We start from the raw sequence: 21,660 nt of genomic DNA, 5'->3' as shown, positions 1-21,660 counted from the left end.
ATATATATATATATATATATATATATATGCTGAAAAACTTAGCAGAGATCACCTCCAACTTTAACCTAGGGCTCTGGCAGATACTAGTCCCTTTAAACTCACAGTTGGGTTTCCCCCATGATTACAGGTTCATCTGTCTTAGATCCAAAATCAGTACAAAGGCTGGACATTTCTTTTTACAGATCAGGCCTGGTAATCAGCAGACAATCACCTTCTCCTCAAGGCTTACCCTCAAAAGGCTGTTTTTTGCGCAAATGAAGTTGGGGAATTCACATTAGGCTCTTCCTATGGATTTCCCATTAAATTCGCTTAACACTTAGGGTGCATCTAGACAGCACCCTAAACTTGAAATAAGATATGCAATTTGCGCTATGGAAATTGCATACCTTATTTCGATTCTACTTCATAGCTTATTTTGAAATTTGGCACGTCTACACAGTTCCAAATTTCGAAACACTCTGTTTCGAGACATCTCTTAACCCTCATGGAACGAGAGTTACTGGGATACTGAAATAGCGTGCCCATTATTTCACAAAATATTTTGAAATAACGGGCAGCTTGTATAGATGCAGTGTAACTATTTCAGGATACCTCCAGTATGCTGAAATAACCGTGCAGTGTAGACACACCCTTACTGTCACAAAAGTCCATACTTGACAAACATTTCAGTGTAATCTTTTTTCAACTCCTTTACACTCTTCAAGTCTCTCGTCTGTCCCCTAGGGAAGTTACATACAATCCCAATCCTCCTTAATACATAAACTTAATACAGGAACATCTCCAGGAATAGTGCAAGAAATTGACATATCTGTCACAACTACTACCTTACCTTCCTTGAAATGCTTCTTCAATCTCTACAGCTATGATGTCTACAGAATACTACCAGTTAATAATGGCTTAACAGGTAGCAAGCTGGAACTATTATTTCTGAATTGATGTTTGAAAAAACACTACAAATTAAGGATGTTAAAGACTAATCGATTATCCAATAAACATTTGCTTATCAGACAGTAATGTCGACTAGGCAATTCCCCCTCCCCTTCTTGCTGCCTCTATTAAATAGAGGCAGCAAAGGGGGAGTAAGGGGTACTTTAAAGTGGCAGTGCGGCACTGCCACTTTGAAACCCCAAGGAGGCAGCTGCACAGCTGATTCTGGGATCAGCTGTACGGCAGGCTGCCCCTTTAAAATACTACCTCTGCGGGTATTCAAAGGGGCAGCCCTGGAGCCTGGGGTCAGCTGGGGATTCCCAGCTGATTCTGGCCCCCTGCGCCACTTCCCTGGGACCCAGGGTCGGCTGGGGACTCCCCAGCTGATCCCGAGTCCTGGGGAAATGCCTCGGGGAGCCCGGGATCAGCTGGGGAGTCCCCAGCTGACCCCGGGCTCCCCTTCTGCCTCCCTCTGAATCACGCAGAGGCGACAGTTTCAAAGGGGCAGCCGCCACACAGCTGATCAGCTGTGCATCTGCTGCCCCTTTGAAACTGCCACCTCCGCACAATTCAAAGGGGCAGGAGAGCCTATAGCATGGAGCCCGGTGGGGACTCTTGTGCATTTCAAAACAGGCACCTGTGTGCAGCCCAGAGTCAACGGGACTTCCCGCTGGCCCCGGGCTGTATGCAGAGTTCCGTATTCCTGCTGGGGCTCTTGTACATTTCAAAGGAGGAATGCGTAAGTGCCTATCGACTAGTCGACAGAAATTCCATCAACTAGTTGAGTAGTCAATTAACCACATTTTAACAGCCTTACTACGAATAGTCAGCTGCTTTTCAAGAAAGTATCTTGGTATTACTTCTACTCTTTCCTCCTCATGCCCCAAGTCCCTCCCTTCCACTCACTCATGCATACAAACTAGGGATGTTAAGTACTGCTTAACTGAATACTCGATTAACCTCATGAATTCTTATCTGTTACTCAACTATTCTATAGTCCCTGGGGTTGGGGCAACAGCCAGTGCCTGTATCAGAGACAGGAATGTGGGGTGCCAGGCGGCTGTTCCCCTGTTGGTGGGCGGGGAGGTCTGAGCTCCTGAACCCAGCACAAGCCAGAACTGAGTCAGGCTGCCTGCCCACTTGGCAGGAGGTAGGTTCTGAACCTGGCGCAAGCCAGGAGTGAGTCAGGCTGCTCACCAGCCTACTAAAAAATTTACTGGCGGAGGAAGGAGGCAATGAATACTGAAACATGTATGTATATGAGTAGTCACACTGAACCCAATAGGTTTACTCACGGGAACAGACTAACACGGCTACCCCTCTGATTCTTGTCACGGGAACAGTTACTCATAAATGCCTGCATAATCAGGACCTCAGACTCTGGCTATGCCTAGATTGCAAAGCTTTTCCGGGACACCGGACACGCCTGCTTTTCCAAAAAAAATGAAAGAAAAGTGGACGCGTTTTTTCAGCATCCCTGTAAATCTCATTTTATGAGGAAGAAGGGATGTTCTGAAAGACTTTTTTTCCCTAAATTTGGCCCCGTGTAAATCACAGGCTACATCAAAATGGGTTTGTTTTTTGCTTCTCACTTGTGTGCAGCCCATGACTGATTTTTCTGTGGGGTAGCAGCCCCCAACCCAAAAAAGGTTCCGTGCCCCTAATGTAATACAAATAATTACATACAAAAGGCTACATTAAAAGAACAGAAAAGTTATATTAAGGCAGAGATCCGGTGGAAAAACATACGATCATGATAATTTAAAAGACTATATATTCTCTCTCTCTCTCTCTCACTCACTCACACACACGGAAACCTTAATTCTGGAACTTCCTAATGCTGAATGCTTAATCTTGCAAGCAACTACAAATATGGGTCTTATGATGCAAAGTATTAGGCAACCTGAACTACAGGCATTCTGTGTTTAATATAGAGTCACATTACCTATACTGTGATGAATTTAAAGTACTTTTAGCACTACATGAGCATTGGAGTCTTCCTGTCTGTTTTTTTATTTTACAATCCTATTTTTTAAATGTATTTTTAAACAAAAGCAGAAAGTGACCATCAAATCAGGGTAAACAAGTTAAAAAAATTCACTTTCCTTACTCATCTTAGATATTACATTTAAGTCTAGCAGAGAAATTTTTGGAACTTCACTTTCTTTAAGTTGTCTAATATTGTGCTGTGATCAAGAACATAAATACTCTACATAAGTCCCAGTCTATCTGATTAAATTTCTATATGCTATTTTAGTAACAGAAAGAGTATACGTTATATTTTATCTACAGAAGCAAAAACACGATCGATATTTCATATGTATAGCTAGATATGAAATATTCATAGTGTTTTTATGCTATCTATATATACACATAAAATTCTACCAAAGACTAGCACAGACAGCAAAACATGCAAAATAGAAAACCGTTTTGGCACTCACGTTTTGTAGATACCCAACATCATCTTTCATCCCATCTAAGCAGTTCCTAAATTTTCCTACAAGTATGGCTTTCTGAGATTACTACTACTGAAAAACCTTTCAGGCCTGAGAAAGTGATCACAGTGTTTAACTTCTCTTTAATTCTATTCAGTGAAATGTGATATTTAACTCTAAGAGTGCTACAGAAATTTACAGTAAAGTAGTCATTGGAAGAAACTGTTAGTGGTGAAGACTATGTCACAAGAGCTGTTTCTACACACACACCCTGCACCACAGCCTCCACAGCCCAGCGTGGCAGGGGGCTCCCCAGGAGTGGGGTTAGGAAGACACTGGCTGCCAGTCCTGCCCCAGGGGACCATCAAATAATTGTGTAACTGATAATTGTGTAACCACATCAAATCTTATTAAATCAAACAACATTTAACATTCCTAGCTCAAATATGGAGCAAATCAGTGGTGATAGAAGATCATAATCTGACAGCTGTTGAGTAGTCCATCTAGAGCAAGTTTGGAGTCTGTATCTAGTTTTAATATGCAAGTGACCATATGACAAACTCAACCAAAAACACATGTAGTGTGCCACCTGTCAGCCTTAAAAGACAGATTAAAGATCACAGGACATACCACACTAATACCAACCCTGGTACCTTCCCTTGCAACAAACCCCGTTGCCAGCTTTGTCCACATATTCATTCTGCTGATACCATTATTGGACCTAACCAAGTGAGTTATAAGATCAAGAACACATATTCCTGCGCATCCAGAAATATAATCTATGCTATCATGTGCCGAAAGTGTCCGTCTGCTATGTACATTGGACAAACATCTCAGACACTTCGCCAAAGGATTAATGCCCACAAAACAGATATCAGACAAGATCACAAAGAAAAAACAGTTTCTTGCCATTTTAACCAGAAAGGACACTCTCTCAATGACTTAACCACCTGCATTCTGCTACAAAGACCTTTTACATCTGCACTTGAAAGGGAATCCTCTGAACTGGCATTCATGTTAAAATTCGACACTTTCCAAAAAGGACTCAACAAACATTTGAACTATCTCACCCATTACCAAGATAGTTTCCCTAATTATCACCTCTAATACCATTAACTCACAAACATCCCACTCTCCCTACCTCTAATATCATCAATTCACAGACACTTACCTTCCTTCCTTCCCCCCCCCTGCATCCCCCTCCTGTTCTGCAATGTGATTTGTCCTTTTCATATGTGTTCATTTTTTTTAATTGTATCCTTTGGTATATATGGTTGTGACTATTTTCTTCCACTATTTGATCTGAGGAAGTGGGTCTGGCCCACGAAAGCTCATCATCTAATAAACCATCTTGTTAGTCTTTAAAGTGCTACATTGTCCTGCATTTTATTAAAGATCATGTGATCACAACGGAGTTACCCTTTCACAGAAGAGGTCTTCCTCCAGTTTAGGATGGAGGCACATTGGCAAGGTAGTGAAAAGAACCTTCTGCTGCTACTGCACATTTGGAACTTGTGCTATGAATAGTTATTTTCATTCCCCAAGATGCAAATAAGATGGCATTTTTCACAAGCACTGAATACACACATACTACTTTTAATGAGAGCAGATTAACTGTTTCATTAATTGGGTTCACGGAGCTATCTGATTTACAAGCATGTTTGTCAAGAACAAAACTGAGGGTATACCTACACTGCAATAGCTACCCCACGTCTTAACAAACCACTCGTTATTTCAAAATGTTTTTCGAAATAACGGGCATGCTATTTTAACGTCCCAGTAACCCTCATTCCACGAAAGTTAAGGGATGTCTCGAAATAGCACATTATTTCGAAATATGGTGCTGTGTAGATGTGCCAAATTTCAAAATAGCCTATTTTGAAATTAAATCAAAATAAGATACGCAATTTGTGTAGCGCAAATTGCATATTATTTCGAGTTTAGGGTGTTGTGTGGATGCACCCTGAGAGACTACACTTAAACAGATCAAATCACTCATAACTAGTACTTATATACTACCTATCCCATGTCTTCAACAACTGTGTATATTTCTTGCAGTATGACTACATATACTCAGTGTCCCAATGACCTATCAATTTTGTATACAATTTTGTTTTATATAGCAATTATGCAATAACTTCATATAAAAATAAAGTTACAATGATAGCTCTGGCAAGGATTTTTTTGTGATTTTAATACCATGACAAAACAATCTTTGTAGGAAAATACAAAAACATTTCAAGCTTTATTGAACAAAAACTACAACTATAAAATTTAATTTTCTCCCAATGGCTCTTACATCCTTCATTCTTCCATCAATACAAACATTTATAAATATCAGTAATGCCTATTATTTTAGCTTTAGTAGGAATTATCATATAACCCCCATTTACTGATGCAAAAATTACTTTAATTTAAAACATATGAAATTATCTAAACTACTAGAGTACATAAAGACTCCTGCAATTCTTTTAAGTGTTTGCCTAATAAAATACTTTGTTACAAGTATTTAAGATTCAACCAGTTTTGATTTAACAAAAATCATGCGATGGTCTAGCTGCACCTTAAAGACTAACCAAATTTGTAGATGGTATCATGAGCTTTCGTGGGTACAACCCACTTCTCACGAAAGCTCATATCATCATCTTCATGTTTTGTTAGTCTTTAAGGTGCTGCTGGACTATTCGTTGTTTTTTAAGTTTCTCCAGTTACAGACTAACTCAGCTACCCTTCTGAAACTTTTGAACATGAAAAAATCATGTGGTGTGTTTTAGTTCCCTGAAATTTTAAATATATGTTCCATTAATATTCTGTAATATTCTCTTAAAACAGATTATACCTTAAGAACATTCCTACTAGTAAACTCATTTACTAGAATATTGCAAAACACAAACACTCTTAAAGTGTATTTAAGAAGCTGAACTAATATGTGCTCAACTCAATGAACTACAAGAGTTCCATACACTGTACTAGTCAATGTGCACTTGGTGGCTTCCCCCACGGCCAGAGTCTCAAATTACATTTAGTTTTACTTAAATATGATTTACAGAGAAAATGAAGTACTCAAGAGTACTTTACAGAGTGCTTCTAAGATTCCTGACATTCTCTTCTGAAGAATATGCTCACATTTTTGGTTAGGAACTAGGGATATAACCAGTCACCCAGTAAGCATGCGCAACCTGGCATCTGCTAAAAATGTACCAACTTATAGCATATAACTACTGGTGTCGTAAAATAAAAAATTATTAATTTTCCATTTGAAACCAGTTTTAATATTATGATACTATTGAATCTCCAATGAAGAGAGCTTCAAGAATTTACTTAAAGTAATACTATGGGGCTGCGCCTCTATTCACTATGATCACCAACCCTCCTCTCAGCCAGGGAATGCCCTGGGCTAAGGCTGCCCTGACTCTTCTCCCACCTCCTGCCACCAGGGAGGATCTGAGGCCTCCCCAGCCCCAGCTCTTCACCCCCAACCTCTGGTTCTGTGCCCCCACCAGCCAGCTCTGGCTCTTGGGCCCCCTCCCAGACCTTTGTCCCCCCCGACCTCTGGGGAAAGATTATGAGGTGAGGTCGCACGCAGCTCCTCCCTGGCCACTGGGCAGGAGGGTGGAGTGAGCCCAGGCCACGTCGTCGGGCCATGCTTTTCCCCAGCCATCGGGTGGGACTCAGCCGAAGCCGCTCTGGGGGCCAAGTCAAGGCTGCAGCTCTTCCTGCCCTTCCCCGGGGGCTAAGGTCTGAGGCCACCCTGGCCTGGGTTCTTCTCCCCTTCCCTCGGTCACCAGAGAGGGCCCAGTCCCAAGGCTACTCAAGCCCTGAGACCACCCCGGCTCTTGCGCAGGGCCTGGCTCTCCTCCGGGCTGCTGGGAGGGACTGAGCCGAAGCCACGCTTTTCCTGCCCCCCCCCCGTCCTCCAGGGAGGGCTGGGCCACCACTGCGGTGGCTCCCACCCAGCTGAAGGGAAGGGGAAAGGAGGGCTGGGATGAAGGCAGCCCCAGCTCTCCACATGGGCCTGGGAAGGGCCAGGCTGGGAGTGTGTGGGGCTTGGCTCATGTGGACACATACTGACATGTTATATATTTGTTTTATATAGTGAGAGAGATGAGAGGAGTCACAAATGAATATGTGTCGGTGTACTAAGGCAGCTGAATGAGCTACACTCTGGTTTCTTCTATGGAGAAAAAAAATTAATGAGGAAATCCTAGTTAAGCCAGCCAATAAATACCACTACCCTTTCTCCCACTTAAATATAAAGGCCATCAGTTATGACATGAAAATGAGGAATTCGTGTTTCAAAGATGTCTTGGCATTGATTGTGAATGTGGAAAAAATAAAATCAGAGCAATTTTGTCACTGTCCCAGTGAAGCAGAGTGCTGATGCAATTGTTGATTGGAATGAAGTTAGATATTAAATTTAATTTGGGGAGGGCACTACACAGCTGGGTCAGGCTATAGGTTCACTTCTCCTACCTACAGTATATAAGCCAGGTTTTTAAACAATCTCTTTTTTAAGTTTCCCTACAAAGTCTTTATACAAGGCAATCCACCCATCTCCGATTTTTCACTTCATCTGCAAGCCACTCCCACCTCCCAACATCTATGAATTAAAAATCAAGTTAAATATATTTTAAGAACTCAACAGTACAATTTATTGGTCTGCCTTCTTCTCACTCTGCCCCCTCACTGTAGGCCTGCCTAAAATTTTAGTGAAACTTCAAAAGTAACTAATTTTTTAGTCTAATTTACTAATATATAACATAAAGGTGAAGAATATATGCAGTTTCACAAAAAAAAATCTCCAAAAGTATCAAGGCAAATATAAGCAATGCTCACTGCTGCTGTGCCTCTTAGAAAAAAACCCTCAATTTACAAAGCAATAAAAAAACACCCTCAATGTACAAAGTAATGTATTTTGCCAAAACAGACATTATATATTCCAAAGGTCCAAGATATGTAGGATAACTACAGAAATGATGCAACATATGTTATATTTAACTTACTTATTCTGACTTCTGAATACAGACTCCTATTTTGTTTTTAATTGGAAAGTCATAACTGAGACTGTATCTTTTCCGAGTTATATAAATGTATTTGAAGTACACCTATACTTAAAAGTTGGCAATGAGAAAAGAATACCACTGTGGAATTTAAGCAGCTCTATGATATTTTACTTTAACTCCCTCACTGTCTTTGAAGATGTAGCTTTCAAAAACTATCATCTGTACTTGCTAAACCTATAATGGCTGTCCCTATTTCAAGCTGTTGAAAACAGAAAGGTGCATCACTGTCAAATACAGCCCAGAACAAACTTGATTTCTGACCATTGTAGAAGTGGGTATGTCTTATGAAATGACTCAACTTAATTCTCTTTTGAAGATGTGTTGGAGGATGATCAATGCCACAAATGTAAAAAGAAATGGGATGCAACAGTATTTATCCAGTAACTATATTACCATTCTATTACCTACTAAGTTATTATAGAAAAGAACAGATGAAAAGAAATCATTCTGAACACAGGGAACATCCATTCATGGTAATCCTATGGAATTACATTTAGGCTACCAAAAGAATATAACAACAATTAATACTATTCCTTTACATACCACACAAGACATTTTGTCTCCTATTAGCTTTCAGCAAAACTTGGTAATATAAAGAGAATCAACACAATCTATTTTCTAATCTGTATGTGAATGAAAATATTGAGAAAATCACCACAGGGAACTGAGAGCTGTGAATTTTCAAACTAAGGTAAAAATGTTTCACTTTCTTTATATGACAATATACTATCAACACCGACCCTAATATAGGAAAAAAAGAAGGTTTAGCATTGTCTTCTTTCATTAGTCTCGTCTCTAAAATATCTACTACACTTGCCCCATTCATTATACAACAGAGAAAATCTCTATGTCACAAGGGGCAGATGCAGATCATAAGATGCTACAATACGGTCTCTGCACAGTTACACAATATATCTAGTTCCCTCTCAGCACCCTTTCTAGTCGCAAAAACAGCAGAGTAGGTTTAAATACCAATGATGTATGTATTATCAGGCTGCTAGGCTAAATGTGATGAAACCAAACTGACAGTTCAATTGCATCATTTTGCTTTCCTTAAGACCCATGGTTTCTTCCAAACTTATCTTCTCACCCTGCCTTCATCACTTCACCCTGCCTCACTTCTGAAGCAGAATTCCTCAGCAGTTCCCTCCCATCATCACATTCCTCGCCAAGCAGACGAGATCTACCACACTACGCTGCCCAAGAGAACACAACCTCCATTCCTCCAGTCTTCTGCCTGCTGCCGCCACCTTCAACGAAAGGCAAAAATCGGAGGAGAGGGGTAAAGAAGCTCACGCAACCATGCCTGTCTGAGACCTCCCGGCTTCGGACCTCAGAGGTGTAAAAGGGGCATGGCCAGGCTTCCACTATTACAAGAGCGGTTTAAAGGACAGCGCTGCGCGTACACCGCCTCTTCGCCCTGGCTTGGCTCGGGTGCCCCTTTCCCCTGTCCCACCGCAGTTTCTGCGGGGCGAGGCGGGGGTTATTTACCTCCTCCAGCAGCGTGACCGTATTCCTGCAGTTCTGCAGCCGGGTAGTGAAGCTGGACGTGGTCGGCGAGTTGTAATCCTCCGTGGTCTCTGCGATGAACTCCGGCACGGTGATCTGGTCCGGCATGATCCTGCCCGGAGGAGACGAAGGAACACAGGGGGGGGGTTAATGAAATACACCCCGGAGAGACACGGAGCAGCCACCCGCCGAGCAGGGGCAGCGGGGACTCCGCCGCCCTGCGCCCCAGCTCAGCCCTCGCCTCCCTGCGGGCTGGGGCTGCCTCCGGCCGACACAGCCCCTGCCCGCCCGCTCCGGGAGGAGGTGCTGCCCACGGCCAGCGCTGCCGCTGAGGCGCCGCCGCGGGGACCCCTCGCTCGCCGCGGTCCCGCCCGCCCGAGGAGGGGGCTGGGAAGTTGAGCACTAACTTGTGCGGGCTCCGGCTGCGCCCCCGGCCGGGCGGGAGGGGGGGAAAAAAGGGAGGGGGGCGGCGGCGGCGGCTGCTCCGGGGAGTCGCTCGGGCTCCAGCCGCTTCTGACAGCCGCTGCGTGAGTGACACTCGGCGCCGCGCAACCCTCCCGCCCGCTCGCTCGCAGCCGTTACGTGGGCAAACGAGGAAGTGCTCTGCGCCTGCGCCGCACCCGGCCGGTCACGCGCACGGCGGGGCGCGCTGCCACCCGGGGCTGCCCCGCGCCCGGCCGGAGCCTCGCGCTCCTGCTGGGGAGGGGGGGGAGCTGGGTTAGGTCCTTGAGGGCCGACGGGCGGGTGCTGAGCCCCGAAGGGGGAGCTGCTGCTAGCCCACCCGGGCTGGCCTCGGCTTCTCCAGCCGCTGCTGGGCAGCACCGGCATCCTCCCCTGCCCTTCCGCGCAGCACGCAGGGCTCCTGGCTCAGCAGCATTGGCCTGTGCTGCTGGAAATAGGCATCGGAGTGAATGTCTGCGCAGCGGCTGGGAGCAAGCAATGAGTTGAATTGTACTTGCCGTCAAAGCACAAACATAAGGACGAGGGTACGAGCTCGGGGGGGAGGGGACCGAGGTAGGTCTGATTTCAGCAGGGGAAGGGCCCACACCTTTCTCCTGTTCTTCTAACACGACAGATGGTCCGTTCCCTCCTCCCCTTTACCAGCCTGACCCCGTGCTAGTTATACACATCCATATAGCCGAGTCCCCTCTTGGTAGAACGGAGCAATTCTTTAGTAGGACTTAAACCGCTCCATAAGACCATTTCCTAAAGAATGTCATCTAATGTTAATATTTCTAACCAATTGCACAAGTTTAAATTCTAGCAACGTCTTGGCTTCAGTTAATGATTGTCACCCAACAAAGCACAGATCGATGAATTGCTAGTCTAGTTCCTGGATGAATCCCAACACATCTAATCAGCTCAAGATAAATCTCAAGGGCACGGCTGTAGATTTTTTTTTCTTTAATGTCCATCACAGTCATCCAATTAAAATGCTTGGACTGGTTTTGGCACTCACAAATCCTTGTATTGCAAGCATTTTGTAATGGGGGAGGGGCAAATTAAGTTATTTCATATCTCAATAAGATTACATTTTAGGCAAGCTGATTCTCCCACACATTCCACTTTTCATTGTAGGGGGCTCCTGTTTTTATGAACACAACATAAACAATACATTTTAAATAAAATTACGTATAGACAAATAATTGAAAATTGTGCTACTTTCAAAGAGTTATTATATCTGTATTTTTTATGCTGAAACGACGATTGTATATATCATCATTATTCCCACCTGGATGAGTTAAAACAGCAGAAAAAGTAGCCTGGCATTTTCCATTGCCATACAAAGGATTCCTGGGATGGATACACTCACTGACCTCATATTTAAGATATATTCTCTATAATCCTAAGTGATTATTTTTAAAGTTAAATTTAATACATTTTCTGCATTGTTTTTCCATGTAAATTTAGGAATTAACAAGCTGATGAAAAAAGGTGCTTATTAAAATGTATCTGTTAAAAAAAAAAAAAACCTTAGGCTCAGAAGGCCTGAATAATCATCAGCCACATCTGCTGTTTCAGTTACATTTGTATATTATGCTGGGTGGTGCCCCTCTCTTTCTATGACCTGCCACAATAACAGCTGAATATAGAGAACTGGATAAATTCATGTATTCTTAAAAACTTCCCCACAACGTACAAAAGTTTTGTCACCTAATACTCTATATTGCAATATAATTGCAATTTTTGGCTAAATTTTAAACCATAAGTAATAGATTTGTGCCTACCCATAAATATATGTTTTCAGTAGTGTTTGCATCCTTTCTGTGCCAGAAGAATATGAGCAGTGCTGAAACAGTTGCCCGTCCTGAACAAGTCTCTTTCTTTGATCATGGTACCTTAACAGCAGCCCATCCTATGCCCATGTGACTTGTATTTGTTCACATGACATAGCTTTCACCTACATAGATGCAGGGCTCAGTCGTACAGCCCTTACACTGAGGAGCTTTCACAAATAAAGGTGTCAGGGTCAGGCAGCTGGCTAGCACAGCCTTGCTGGAAGAGGGCTAACTATGAAAACTGAAGTGATGATATAAGCTTCTGAAAAACTGCAACCACTGAAGCCATGAAGTCAGAGCCCTTGGGACAGATCATCCATTCAGCTGAGGTCAATGAATATTGAATTTGTGCAATTGACAAGATGATTAGGTTTTGGTTATACGTTACAGAGGAAAAAAGTAAAAAGAAAGTGAAACGGAATAAGAAAAATAGGGTTCCAATTTTCCCTGGAAAAGTGACCTATTCACTAAGATATAGTGTTCTCGCTCAACTCCCACTGAAGTCACGGGAGCTGCTCTGTATTTTGCAGGGTGAGGCCAAGACTACTCATAAACCACACACACAACAATGAACTAACAACAATGGAATTGTAATAAAATAAAAAATAATGGAGCTATTTTGTAACCATGTTCTCTTTGCAGGTGACCAGCTGTTATCCCTTTTATAGAGTCCTGGGACTTGCTCACAGATGGATTACAAGTAGCACATGGATCATAGCTGTCTGCTGTTTCTAGCCTTTTTTTTTAACATTTTCTTTTGCAGTCTAAGGCTTTTAAACTTTGAATATCAGCTTTGAGATGCTTGTCACAGTTGCCCTCATGGAAAGTCCCTGGTGGGTACAAAAGGCATTAACATTTGTCAAAAAAAAAAAGGCGCTCCTGCTTCAAATGCTATAATTCCATTGCTTGGGTGCTTTCTGAGTCCATGTTTAATTAATGAACTCTCTTAATAGCTATTCTTAATAAGACAGAAAAAAAAGCAAGTAAATCAACTACAGTATCCCTGGTCTGTTCTTGCAATCAACATGTCTGTGTAAATCGTAGGTGTTTTATCACTGATGCTATTCTTATAAATAATTTGTATCACCATAGTTCCTGGAGGCCAGTGCCCCACTGTATTAGATACTGAACAAAAATACAACAAAGAGATAGGCCCTGTCCCAAAAAGCCCCATTTTAAGACAAAAGAAAACAGATAGCATGAGGACAAGATTACAGTGAGGCAGTTATGACCAGCGTAATAAACAGCAGTCTCAGCATGCCATCTGTATTGCCATTGTGGAAACATTATGACATAGGTTGGTTTTTAGGAGAAATTGAAAGGAGGATAATATAGCATGTGTTACAGATATTTACAAGGCGTTCTTACCACGTCTGAAGTAGTGGCATCAGAAAAAGCACAAGACTTTATCCAGGATTTTGATAAACGGGGCTATTCAGGAGGGTATTGTTGGTGCCGTGGGAGTGATGATAGGTAGGGCAGGAGAAGACTAGAAGGGTCTTAAAGTGAAAGACGGTACAGAGGTGATGACTACATGATGTAGTGGAGGGAAAATGGAGACAAGATGCAAGGAGGGAGGTGATGAGATTGAATGAGCCAGGAAGGTGATCTTTATTTTATAGCAGTATTTTGAATAGCTATAAGTAAGGTATGAATACATTTGTCAGGGTCAGAAAGGAAAAGGTCAAGATACAAGAAGAGGCCATGGATAAGGGCTTTAACTGTGTGGATGGAATAGAAAGGATGGATCTTGGGAGATGTTACACAAGAAGAAACTGCAACATTAGATACAGTGTGCATATGATGTTTTTAGAGAGAGGGATGAGTCAACAATGATGCCGAAGTTATAAAACAAAGTGACAGGGAGGATAGTTGTGTTCCCCAAACTGAATGAGAAATGTTGAGGGAAAAGAGAAGAAGGGAGGGAGTGTATGGGGAAAAAATAGTTCAATTTTGGCCATGTTGAGTTGGAAAGACAAACTGAGATTTTGGTTTGGATACATGGAGACAGTTCCAGAGTGGCAGCATAGATCTGTGAGTCATCAATATTAAAAGGACAGTTAAAGCCATCTTTATGAATGACTTCATAAAGAGATAGATTGGAGAGGGAGAAAAAGAGAAAACCACACTGGAACTTACACAGAAAATAAGAACAGGGAAGAGAAGGATCCTCCAAATGAAAACACCAAAGGAATGATAAGGAAAAGTAGGACGGAATGATGTCATAAAACCCTGGGGGAGAAAAAGATATTAAGAAGATGACTATAAATGACAATGTTGAAGATAGCAAACAGATCAAGGAGGAAAGAGTAAGGAGTTCTGAACTTTGACCAGGAAGTAGTTGTTAGAGGACTTTAGTGAGAGCTGTTTCAGCGGAGTGGTATGAGTGGATGCTGGACTAAAGAGAATATAGTCTCTTTAAGAATGTGTTTAATACATTTTTAAAGCCAGAAAGGGCCATTATGATCATCTAGTCCAACTTCTGCTATAGCACAATGCATAGAATTTCACACATTTATTCCTGAATCAAGTCTTTAATCTCTGGTTTAGCAGATAAACTCTAGCATATATTTTAGAAAGACAGCCACTCTTGATATAAGGGCTACTTTAAAGTGTGGGAAATCTACCACATTCCTATATAAACTATTAATTATTGTCACAAGAGCCTTCCCATCCATCCGACGGTTCAGGTTGTCTGCCCTGAGTCCTACACTTTGGGGGGCTCCATGGCGGCAGCCACCCCAACCATCCTATGGATGGGATGGTCCCCCATATAGATATTAGCCTGCAGGGTTCAGGACAGCCTAGAAGATTAAGCGCCTGGCCTAGGGTGTCAGCTAGGGTCATATCCCACCCCACTCACCATGGAGGAGGGAGCTGTGTGAAGCATAGCAGCGCAGTAGCTTGCACCGCTCCACTGCCATCTACCAACTGAGCCTCTTCAGTTGTGGTAAGTGGAATGTGCTGGAGTCTGGCAGAATGAAGCAGGCTTCTGCATTTCTCTTCTTTCCGTGGCTCCTGCCACAGCAGTGAATGCAGGTGGGTCCAGCCGCTACTGCCACCATGCACCAACTCCCCCCCCCCCCCCCCCATTAATCCGCCAAGTCGCATTGCTTGGAAGGAGGAATCTGGGGGAAGGGATTTAAAGGGGGAGTGAGAGGACAGAGGAAGGACTGGAAGAGGCAGGGTGGGGGTGGAGCAGGGACAGGGTTTGAAGAAAGGGCCTGGGGCACTGGAGGGAGTTGCCCCTGGTTCTGTACCTCTCTGGGAACGGCCCTGACTGTCAGTTAAAAATTGTGTCTTACTTCCAGACTGAATTTGTCTACCTTTAGCTTCAGTCATTAGATCATATTTTGCCCCTGTCTGCTAGATTAAAAAGACCTCTACTATCAGAAATCTTTTCCCCATGTAGGTAGTACTTACAAACTGTGCTATTATTTCAATATTCTCTTTGTTAAGCTAAATAGAGAAAGCTTCTCTGCTCTCTTATTGAAAGTCAGATTTTCCAGGCCTTGAATTATTCTTGTAGCTCTTTTCTTAATCTTTTCCAAATTATCAACAAACTTTTAAAGTGTGGATACCAGAACTCGGATACAATATTTAATAATGGTCTTGCTACTGCAACTTAGAGAGGTAATAAAACTGGAAGAAAGGAATTCCAGAGAGCAATTGTAGATGGCACATATAATGGGAAGGAGGGACAGGCCAGTAATTGGAGAGGCAAGAGGAGTCAAGGGTCTGTTTCATCCTCAGACAGAGATGCAAGTCCTAGAGGTATGCAGATGTTTTGATATCTCTCAGGGAAAAAAATCTTTATATACATAAAATATTATGGTTATATATGTATAGGTTTAGTCTCATAATAACATATAAAGAACTTCCATTACTTTTAAGACAAAATACACATATATATCTATATGCATTGGAATCCATTAATATGTCTAAAACTGCCACTGATATAATTTTGATTGAATGTTGAGCCTACAAAGAACCATCTGCTAAATGAATAAATTTAAAGCAAGGATGAATTTGGCTTGTTACTTGCAAGTGTGGCTACAGCTGTACCAAGATGTAGTACATTTTATTTTTTTTATTTTTTTATTTTTTTTGTCATTCAGTCACACATAGCTTGAATGATCTTTTTATTTATTATTTATATATAGATATGTAATACTAAATACTCCACTTTAGCTTGAAGTGTTTGTTCAATTCAGGAGCAGTTTCACCTTCAGAAACAGTGTCCTTGCAGCAGCATGTTCAAGCAGCTGACTCAACCTTGTGTGACAGGTAACAAAAATGCATTTTAAATGCAGAATGTTTATACTTTTAATCTCACATGAAATGCATCATGTACTCACAGTGAAAGGCTAAATCTATTGTAAATGTTGAAGCCTACACCATGTATTGACCTCAGGGCTAATTTGCTATAAGAAGACCTTTATGATACATTGCAAACTGCCTTCACTAAAGAGACTATGGGATATGACATTTACAAACAAATCTTTGAAATTATTGTTATTTTTGGCCCCTGGCAGTTGGGTGCCTTTACAATCAAAGAAAGCAGCTGTCATTCTACCTCACATAAACTCTGTTATATCTGAAAATCAAATTTCTTATCAGCTATATACAGTATTCTGCTTGTCATGTGTTTTTAAGTTACAGCATCCAGCAGCTTCCCTTAGATTCCTGTCTCAAGGATTTTTTGTTGCTCTTCTCTGGCTGTTTTTGATACAAACATCAGCTGATTTCTGTTTTCAAACTGGCAACTTCAAGTATTTTTCTTTACTTGGCATTTAAAATTAGATAAGGAAACACAGGCAACTATTTTGGAAATTACTGTTTCAGTTTCAGAGCATTTCAGTTGTGTTTTCAGAAATAGCTATCTAAACAAAAGGCTCTTTTTGCAGTCTTTCATATTAATATGATAGGGAAAAAAGATCCATTGTTTTCCCATTATAGATGACATGTTACTAACATTATGTTCTGTCAGTTTAATTCTATGTGAAAAAGATCAAATAAAACATTATTTAACTGACTACATATTTTGCTTCTCATCCACTTTATCTTTAATGTCCTATGATAGGCGCTTATACTAATATTGAATGCACTCAAATAGCTGTGTCAGAGGGCAGCTGAAAGCAAAACCCCTGAAAACTAAGTAGAGCATTAAGTTACATGAGATTAAGTAGACTAATTTGCTGATTCAGTTGTGCCTTTGTTTTTGGTGTTGTCATGCAAGATCAAGAGCCATACAGACAAACAGCATAATGGCATTCCAGACTCATAGTAACAACAACAAGAAATGATCTATTCTTTGGGATCTCTGTATCCTGCCAAAATAAAAACAAAGCAGACAGGAACTAACACCAACTGGTACTAGGACAATACCATAGAAGATGTTCCCTTCTTATTGCTATAGGTGTGCTGAATTTTGTATTCTTTAATTGAAGATGCTCCATTTAAGAGACTTTCTAATTTGTAGGAAACATAATTGTGGTATTGGGGGGAGGGGGCGGAGAGCTTAGGAAAACAGGGCTTTCCCTTACCTTAAAAAGTCTATACAAGATAAAACCCCAGAGTATATTCAGAGAATTTATAGAGGAAAAAAATCTTGTTGAAGTTGATTGCCAGAAGACAAACACACCAAGGACCTCATCATGACTGTTTTCTTAGCAAACTTGGCTTTTGTGTGGACAGGAGTGGAGATAATAAACTGGAAAGGCCACCTAAGCAGTGACAAAGTGCACCATGGGAAGTGGTGGAAGGGTGGAAAGACTGTCCCCATTGGAACTGTTGTGCCTGTATCTGCCACAAACTTCAGCCCCTCTGCACTGGCAAACACTAACACAGCAAGGAACTGAAAAATGGTTACTCTTCCTTGAATCAAATTTGATCTAGACTCTTTAAGGTAAGGGAAAGCCCTGATTAACTAAGCTCTCCCCTTCCCCCCCCCCCCCCCCCCCCCCCCGCCCATACCACAATTATCTTTCCTACAAATTAGAAAATTCTTAAATGGAGCATCTTCAGTTAAAGAATACAAAATTCAGCACCCGGTGATTAAGGGGTTAAACTCAGGTAGCTAGCAAGGGTGTTGGCAGGGGACCGGGAGAATCAATTACGATAGAGGGCTGAAATTTGAATTGTGTAAGATTCCTTGCCTGCTTTCTTTATGTGGCTATGTCTAGACTGCAAGCCTCTTTTGAAAGAGCATCTAGACTACAACCAGTACTTTTGAAAAAGCACAGTTTACATTACATAGCGCCTTTTTTTGAAAGAGCACTTTCAAAAAAAGGTGTTATTCCTTGTAAAACGAGATTTTCCGAGGTTGAAAAAACTGCCATGTTCTTTCGATTTACTTTCAAAAGACCACGGCAGCTGTCTAGACGTAGGGGAAGTTTTTTCGAAAAAAGGCCACTTTTTTCGAAAAAATCCTGTCATCTAGACACACCTTGCGGGAGAAAAAAAACCCCATGAGTTGAGAGAGACAGAATGATTTAAACCCAGACAGGACTACCATGCCTCCAAGGAATTTGGGGAATGGAAGTAGACTGAACAAAGGGAAGACTGGAAGTAAGTAAAGGGAATTTAGCTGCGTTCAGGGTATTTTTTGTTTATTTTGTGGTTTGGTTTGAACTGCTCTTTGTGAATCTATGCCTCCCTTCCCCATTTATCATCTCGGATTGTGCCCAGAGACTTTTCTCTGTCTTTTAATTTGTTTTCCTTAGTTGCTCTGTAACATCTAGCAACCATGTATGCTGTATCAAGTTTGTCTCTTTTTTTATAATAAAAATCACCTTTTTTAAGATGATGATTTGAGTCTTGTGTCCTGGAAGGTCTGTGTGTCTGTGTGCGTGCGTCTGCATGCCTCAGACTAAGAGGTTAGCTACTAAAGACTGCAGCTTGTTTTCTTCTTTTCTTTTTTCAAGCTCTTTTAGGGCAAAAGAGCTTGAGGTACCCCTGGAGGCAGGTTCAAGTGTTCATCCCTGGTTTTTTAGGGATAAAAATCATTTGATGGTGACAACAATTCCCCACAATCTATGTATTGTGATTCGGGGGGGAAGGTTTTTGTAACCAGTGTCTGTAGAGTCAAGGGTGATTTTTTTTTCTTTTTGAACTTTGCGTGGGCCCCCACCTTCTGCACTCAGAGTGTAAGAGTGGGGAACAGACCTGACAGTCTGCCTGGACATTTGTTTGTGGCGTGTTACAGAACTGCTTGGGCTGGGCAGTTGACAGGATGAAATGCAAATACAGGCATCTGTAACAACAAGGCCAGTGAATGGCATTTGCATAACAGCAGAGGAAAAATAATATAACCATGAATTTAGAACATTTCCTCTTTGTATTAGAAAGTGATAGTAACAGGTCTTGAAGACGGGCAGAAGTAACTAGACTGAGCTTTTAATATGACAAACAGTGCTGACTGAAAAGAGAGAAAGACTTTGCAAAAATTAACAGGTTGCAGGGCAGCTGGTGCAGTAGGCTTCTCCAGAATAAAAAGATGAAATAGTGCTTCAAACCATATTGAAAACATTTCAATATTTTCTGTCTCTGATAGAGGAAGTGATTTTGCTACATCGCTACCTAAGCAGATCTGCCAGTTCTATCAGGACAATTAAACTAACACTCATGATCATAAGTCTCAGAAGGGATAGCGGTGTTAGTCTGTAACTGAAAAACATTCACAATGAATGGTCCTGCAACACCTTAGAGACTAACAAAAAATGTAAATAGTATCATGAGCTTTTGTGGTAGGGATGTTAAGAAGCGAGTAAATAGCTAATCATGTAGTCAATAGAATTTCTATTGCCTACACAATTAGTCGATAAGGGATGAAACCTCCAGGAGTTACCCCCCCACTACAGCTCTGCAGTTTAAATGTAGTAAGAGCTGGGCAGGCGGGAGTCGGGACTGAACAAGCCCGATGCAGTCCCGGCTTCCACCAGTTTGATACCTACCCCTGTTGTGGCTCTGCAGTTTAAGTGTAGTACTGTAGAAGCTGTGCTGAGTCCAGCAGCCCCTGTCTGCAGGCGGCACTGCGGATATGGTGCTGGGGGGAAACCAGCTTTTAAGCCAGCTCTCCCCAGCACCGGCTCTTGCTCCCCCCTTTGATACAGAGGTGGGTTCCAGCCCACATAGGGAGATAAAGGTTAAAACTCTCTTAGCATGGATGTTGCAGGACCAGAGAGACCTGGTGGAGGGCCAGCAGTAAGGATCCCTGGAGGGCCAGCAGAGCAGTGGGCTGCCCACAGGGAGCTGATGGGGGGACCATCTAGTGCAGTGGTCCCCAACCTTTTTAGGTTGTCGGGTGCCAGGGGGCGTGGCCGTTTGCCCGCCGGGCGCCAGGGGGCAGGGCCCGGGGGCGCCCCCCCCATCCACACGCCCGGGGGCCGGGCCCCACCTAGCCGCACGCCCGGGGGCAGGGCCCCCTCCAAGGGCCACGCGCCCGGAGCCGGCGCTCCCCCTCCCCCCCCGCCGAGTGCCGAGCGCCCGGAGCCGGAGCTCCCCCTCCTCCCCGCCGAGTGCCGAGTGCCCGGAGCCGGCGCTCCCCCCCTCCCGCCGAGTGCCGCGCGCCCGGGGCCGGCGCTCCCCCCCACCGCGCGCCCAGGGCCGGCGCTCCCCCCCGCCGCCTCCCGCCGAGTGCCGCGCGCCCGGCACTCCCCCCGCCAAGCGCTCTCTCCCCGCAAGCGCCCGTGCGCCATGTGCCCGGGGCCAGGCCAGCCCCGAGCACCTGGCGGGCGCATTGAAATGCCCCCGCGGGCGCCATGGCGCCCACGGGCACCGTGTTGGGGACCACGGATCTAGTGCGTGGCAGTGGGGCTGGGAGACCCGGCATGTGGCTGCCCCATGGGGCTGGGCACACTGGTGCGCAGAGTGCATGGGATTACCCAGGGAGCCCCAGTGCACAACACACAGGACTGCTCAAGAAACCCTGGTGCAGCACGTGCATGTGTTCAAGAAGCCCCAATGCGCAGCACTGCCCAGAGAGCCCCAGGCTACCCAGAAGAGCCACAGCAGCAATGGCTGCCCAGTGAGTCAGCAGTGCAGCACAGCCAGCAGGAGCTGGGGAGACGGCTGGGAAGCCAGTGGCCAGGCCAGGGGGGCCCGTGGGAGGGGTTAAATATGACCTTCCCTAGTCTGGCAAAATCCCTCATCTGGGACTTGTCAGGTCCCGAGGGTGCCAGACCAGGGAGGTCCAACCTGTAGTATGCTCACTGGATAGGGAATTGGATAAGGGTGTGACTACATGCCAGCTGGGAAGTGTAATCCCAGCTCAGGTAGATGCATGCTAACTCTGGGTGAGCTAGCACACTAAAAACAGCAGTGTGGCTGGGAAGGCACAGGCCGTGCCTCCTGTGCAAGGTCCTTCTGCGGTTAGCTTGAGTTCTCACCCATGCTGCTCTGGCCACACTGCTATTTTTGGCAAACACACATACATCTACTTGAGCT

General features: G+C 43.5%; 1 protein-coding gene across 5 annotated transcripts in view; it reads right to left on the bottom strand.

Annotated features, from left to right (window-relative positions):
• The window catches only part of ASAP1 (ArfGAP with SH3 domain, ankyrin repeat and PH domain 1), a 306,096-nt gene that overhangs the window by 192,663 nt on the left and 91,773 nt on the right, over window positions 1–21,660 (bottom strand). For 4 of the 5 annotated variants that reach the window (XM_075920136.1, XM_075920137.1, XM_014573856.3 and 1 more), the window contains one exon: window positions 9,917–10,046. In XM_075920136.1, coding sequence (XP_075776251.1) covers window positions 9,917–10,046 — 130 coding nt within the window. Of the gene's footprint in view, window positions 1–9,916; window positions 10,047–10,341; window positions 10,518–21,660 lie in introns of those variants that run through there. The other variant, XM_075920139.1, reaches the window with a different exon arrangement.

Source organism: Pelodiscus sinensis, chromosome 2 (genome assembly GCF_049634645.1).
Source record: "Pelodiscus sinensis isolate JC-2024 chromosome 2, ASM4963464v1, whole genome shotgun sequence".
Classification (NCBI taxonomy): domain Eukaryota; kingdom Metazoa; phylum Chordata; order Testudines; family Trionychidae; genus Pelodiscus; species Pelodiscus sinensis.
This window is presented reverse-complemented; position numbering and strand designations above follow the sequence as displayed.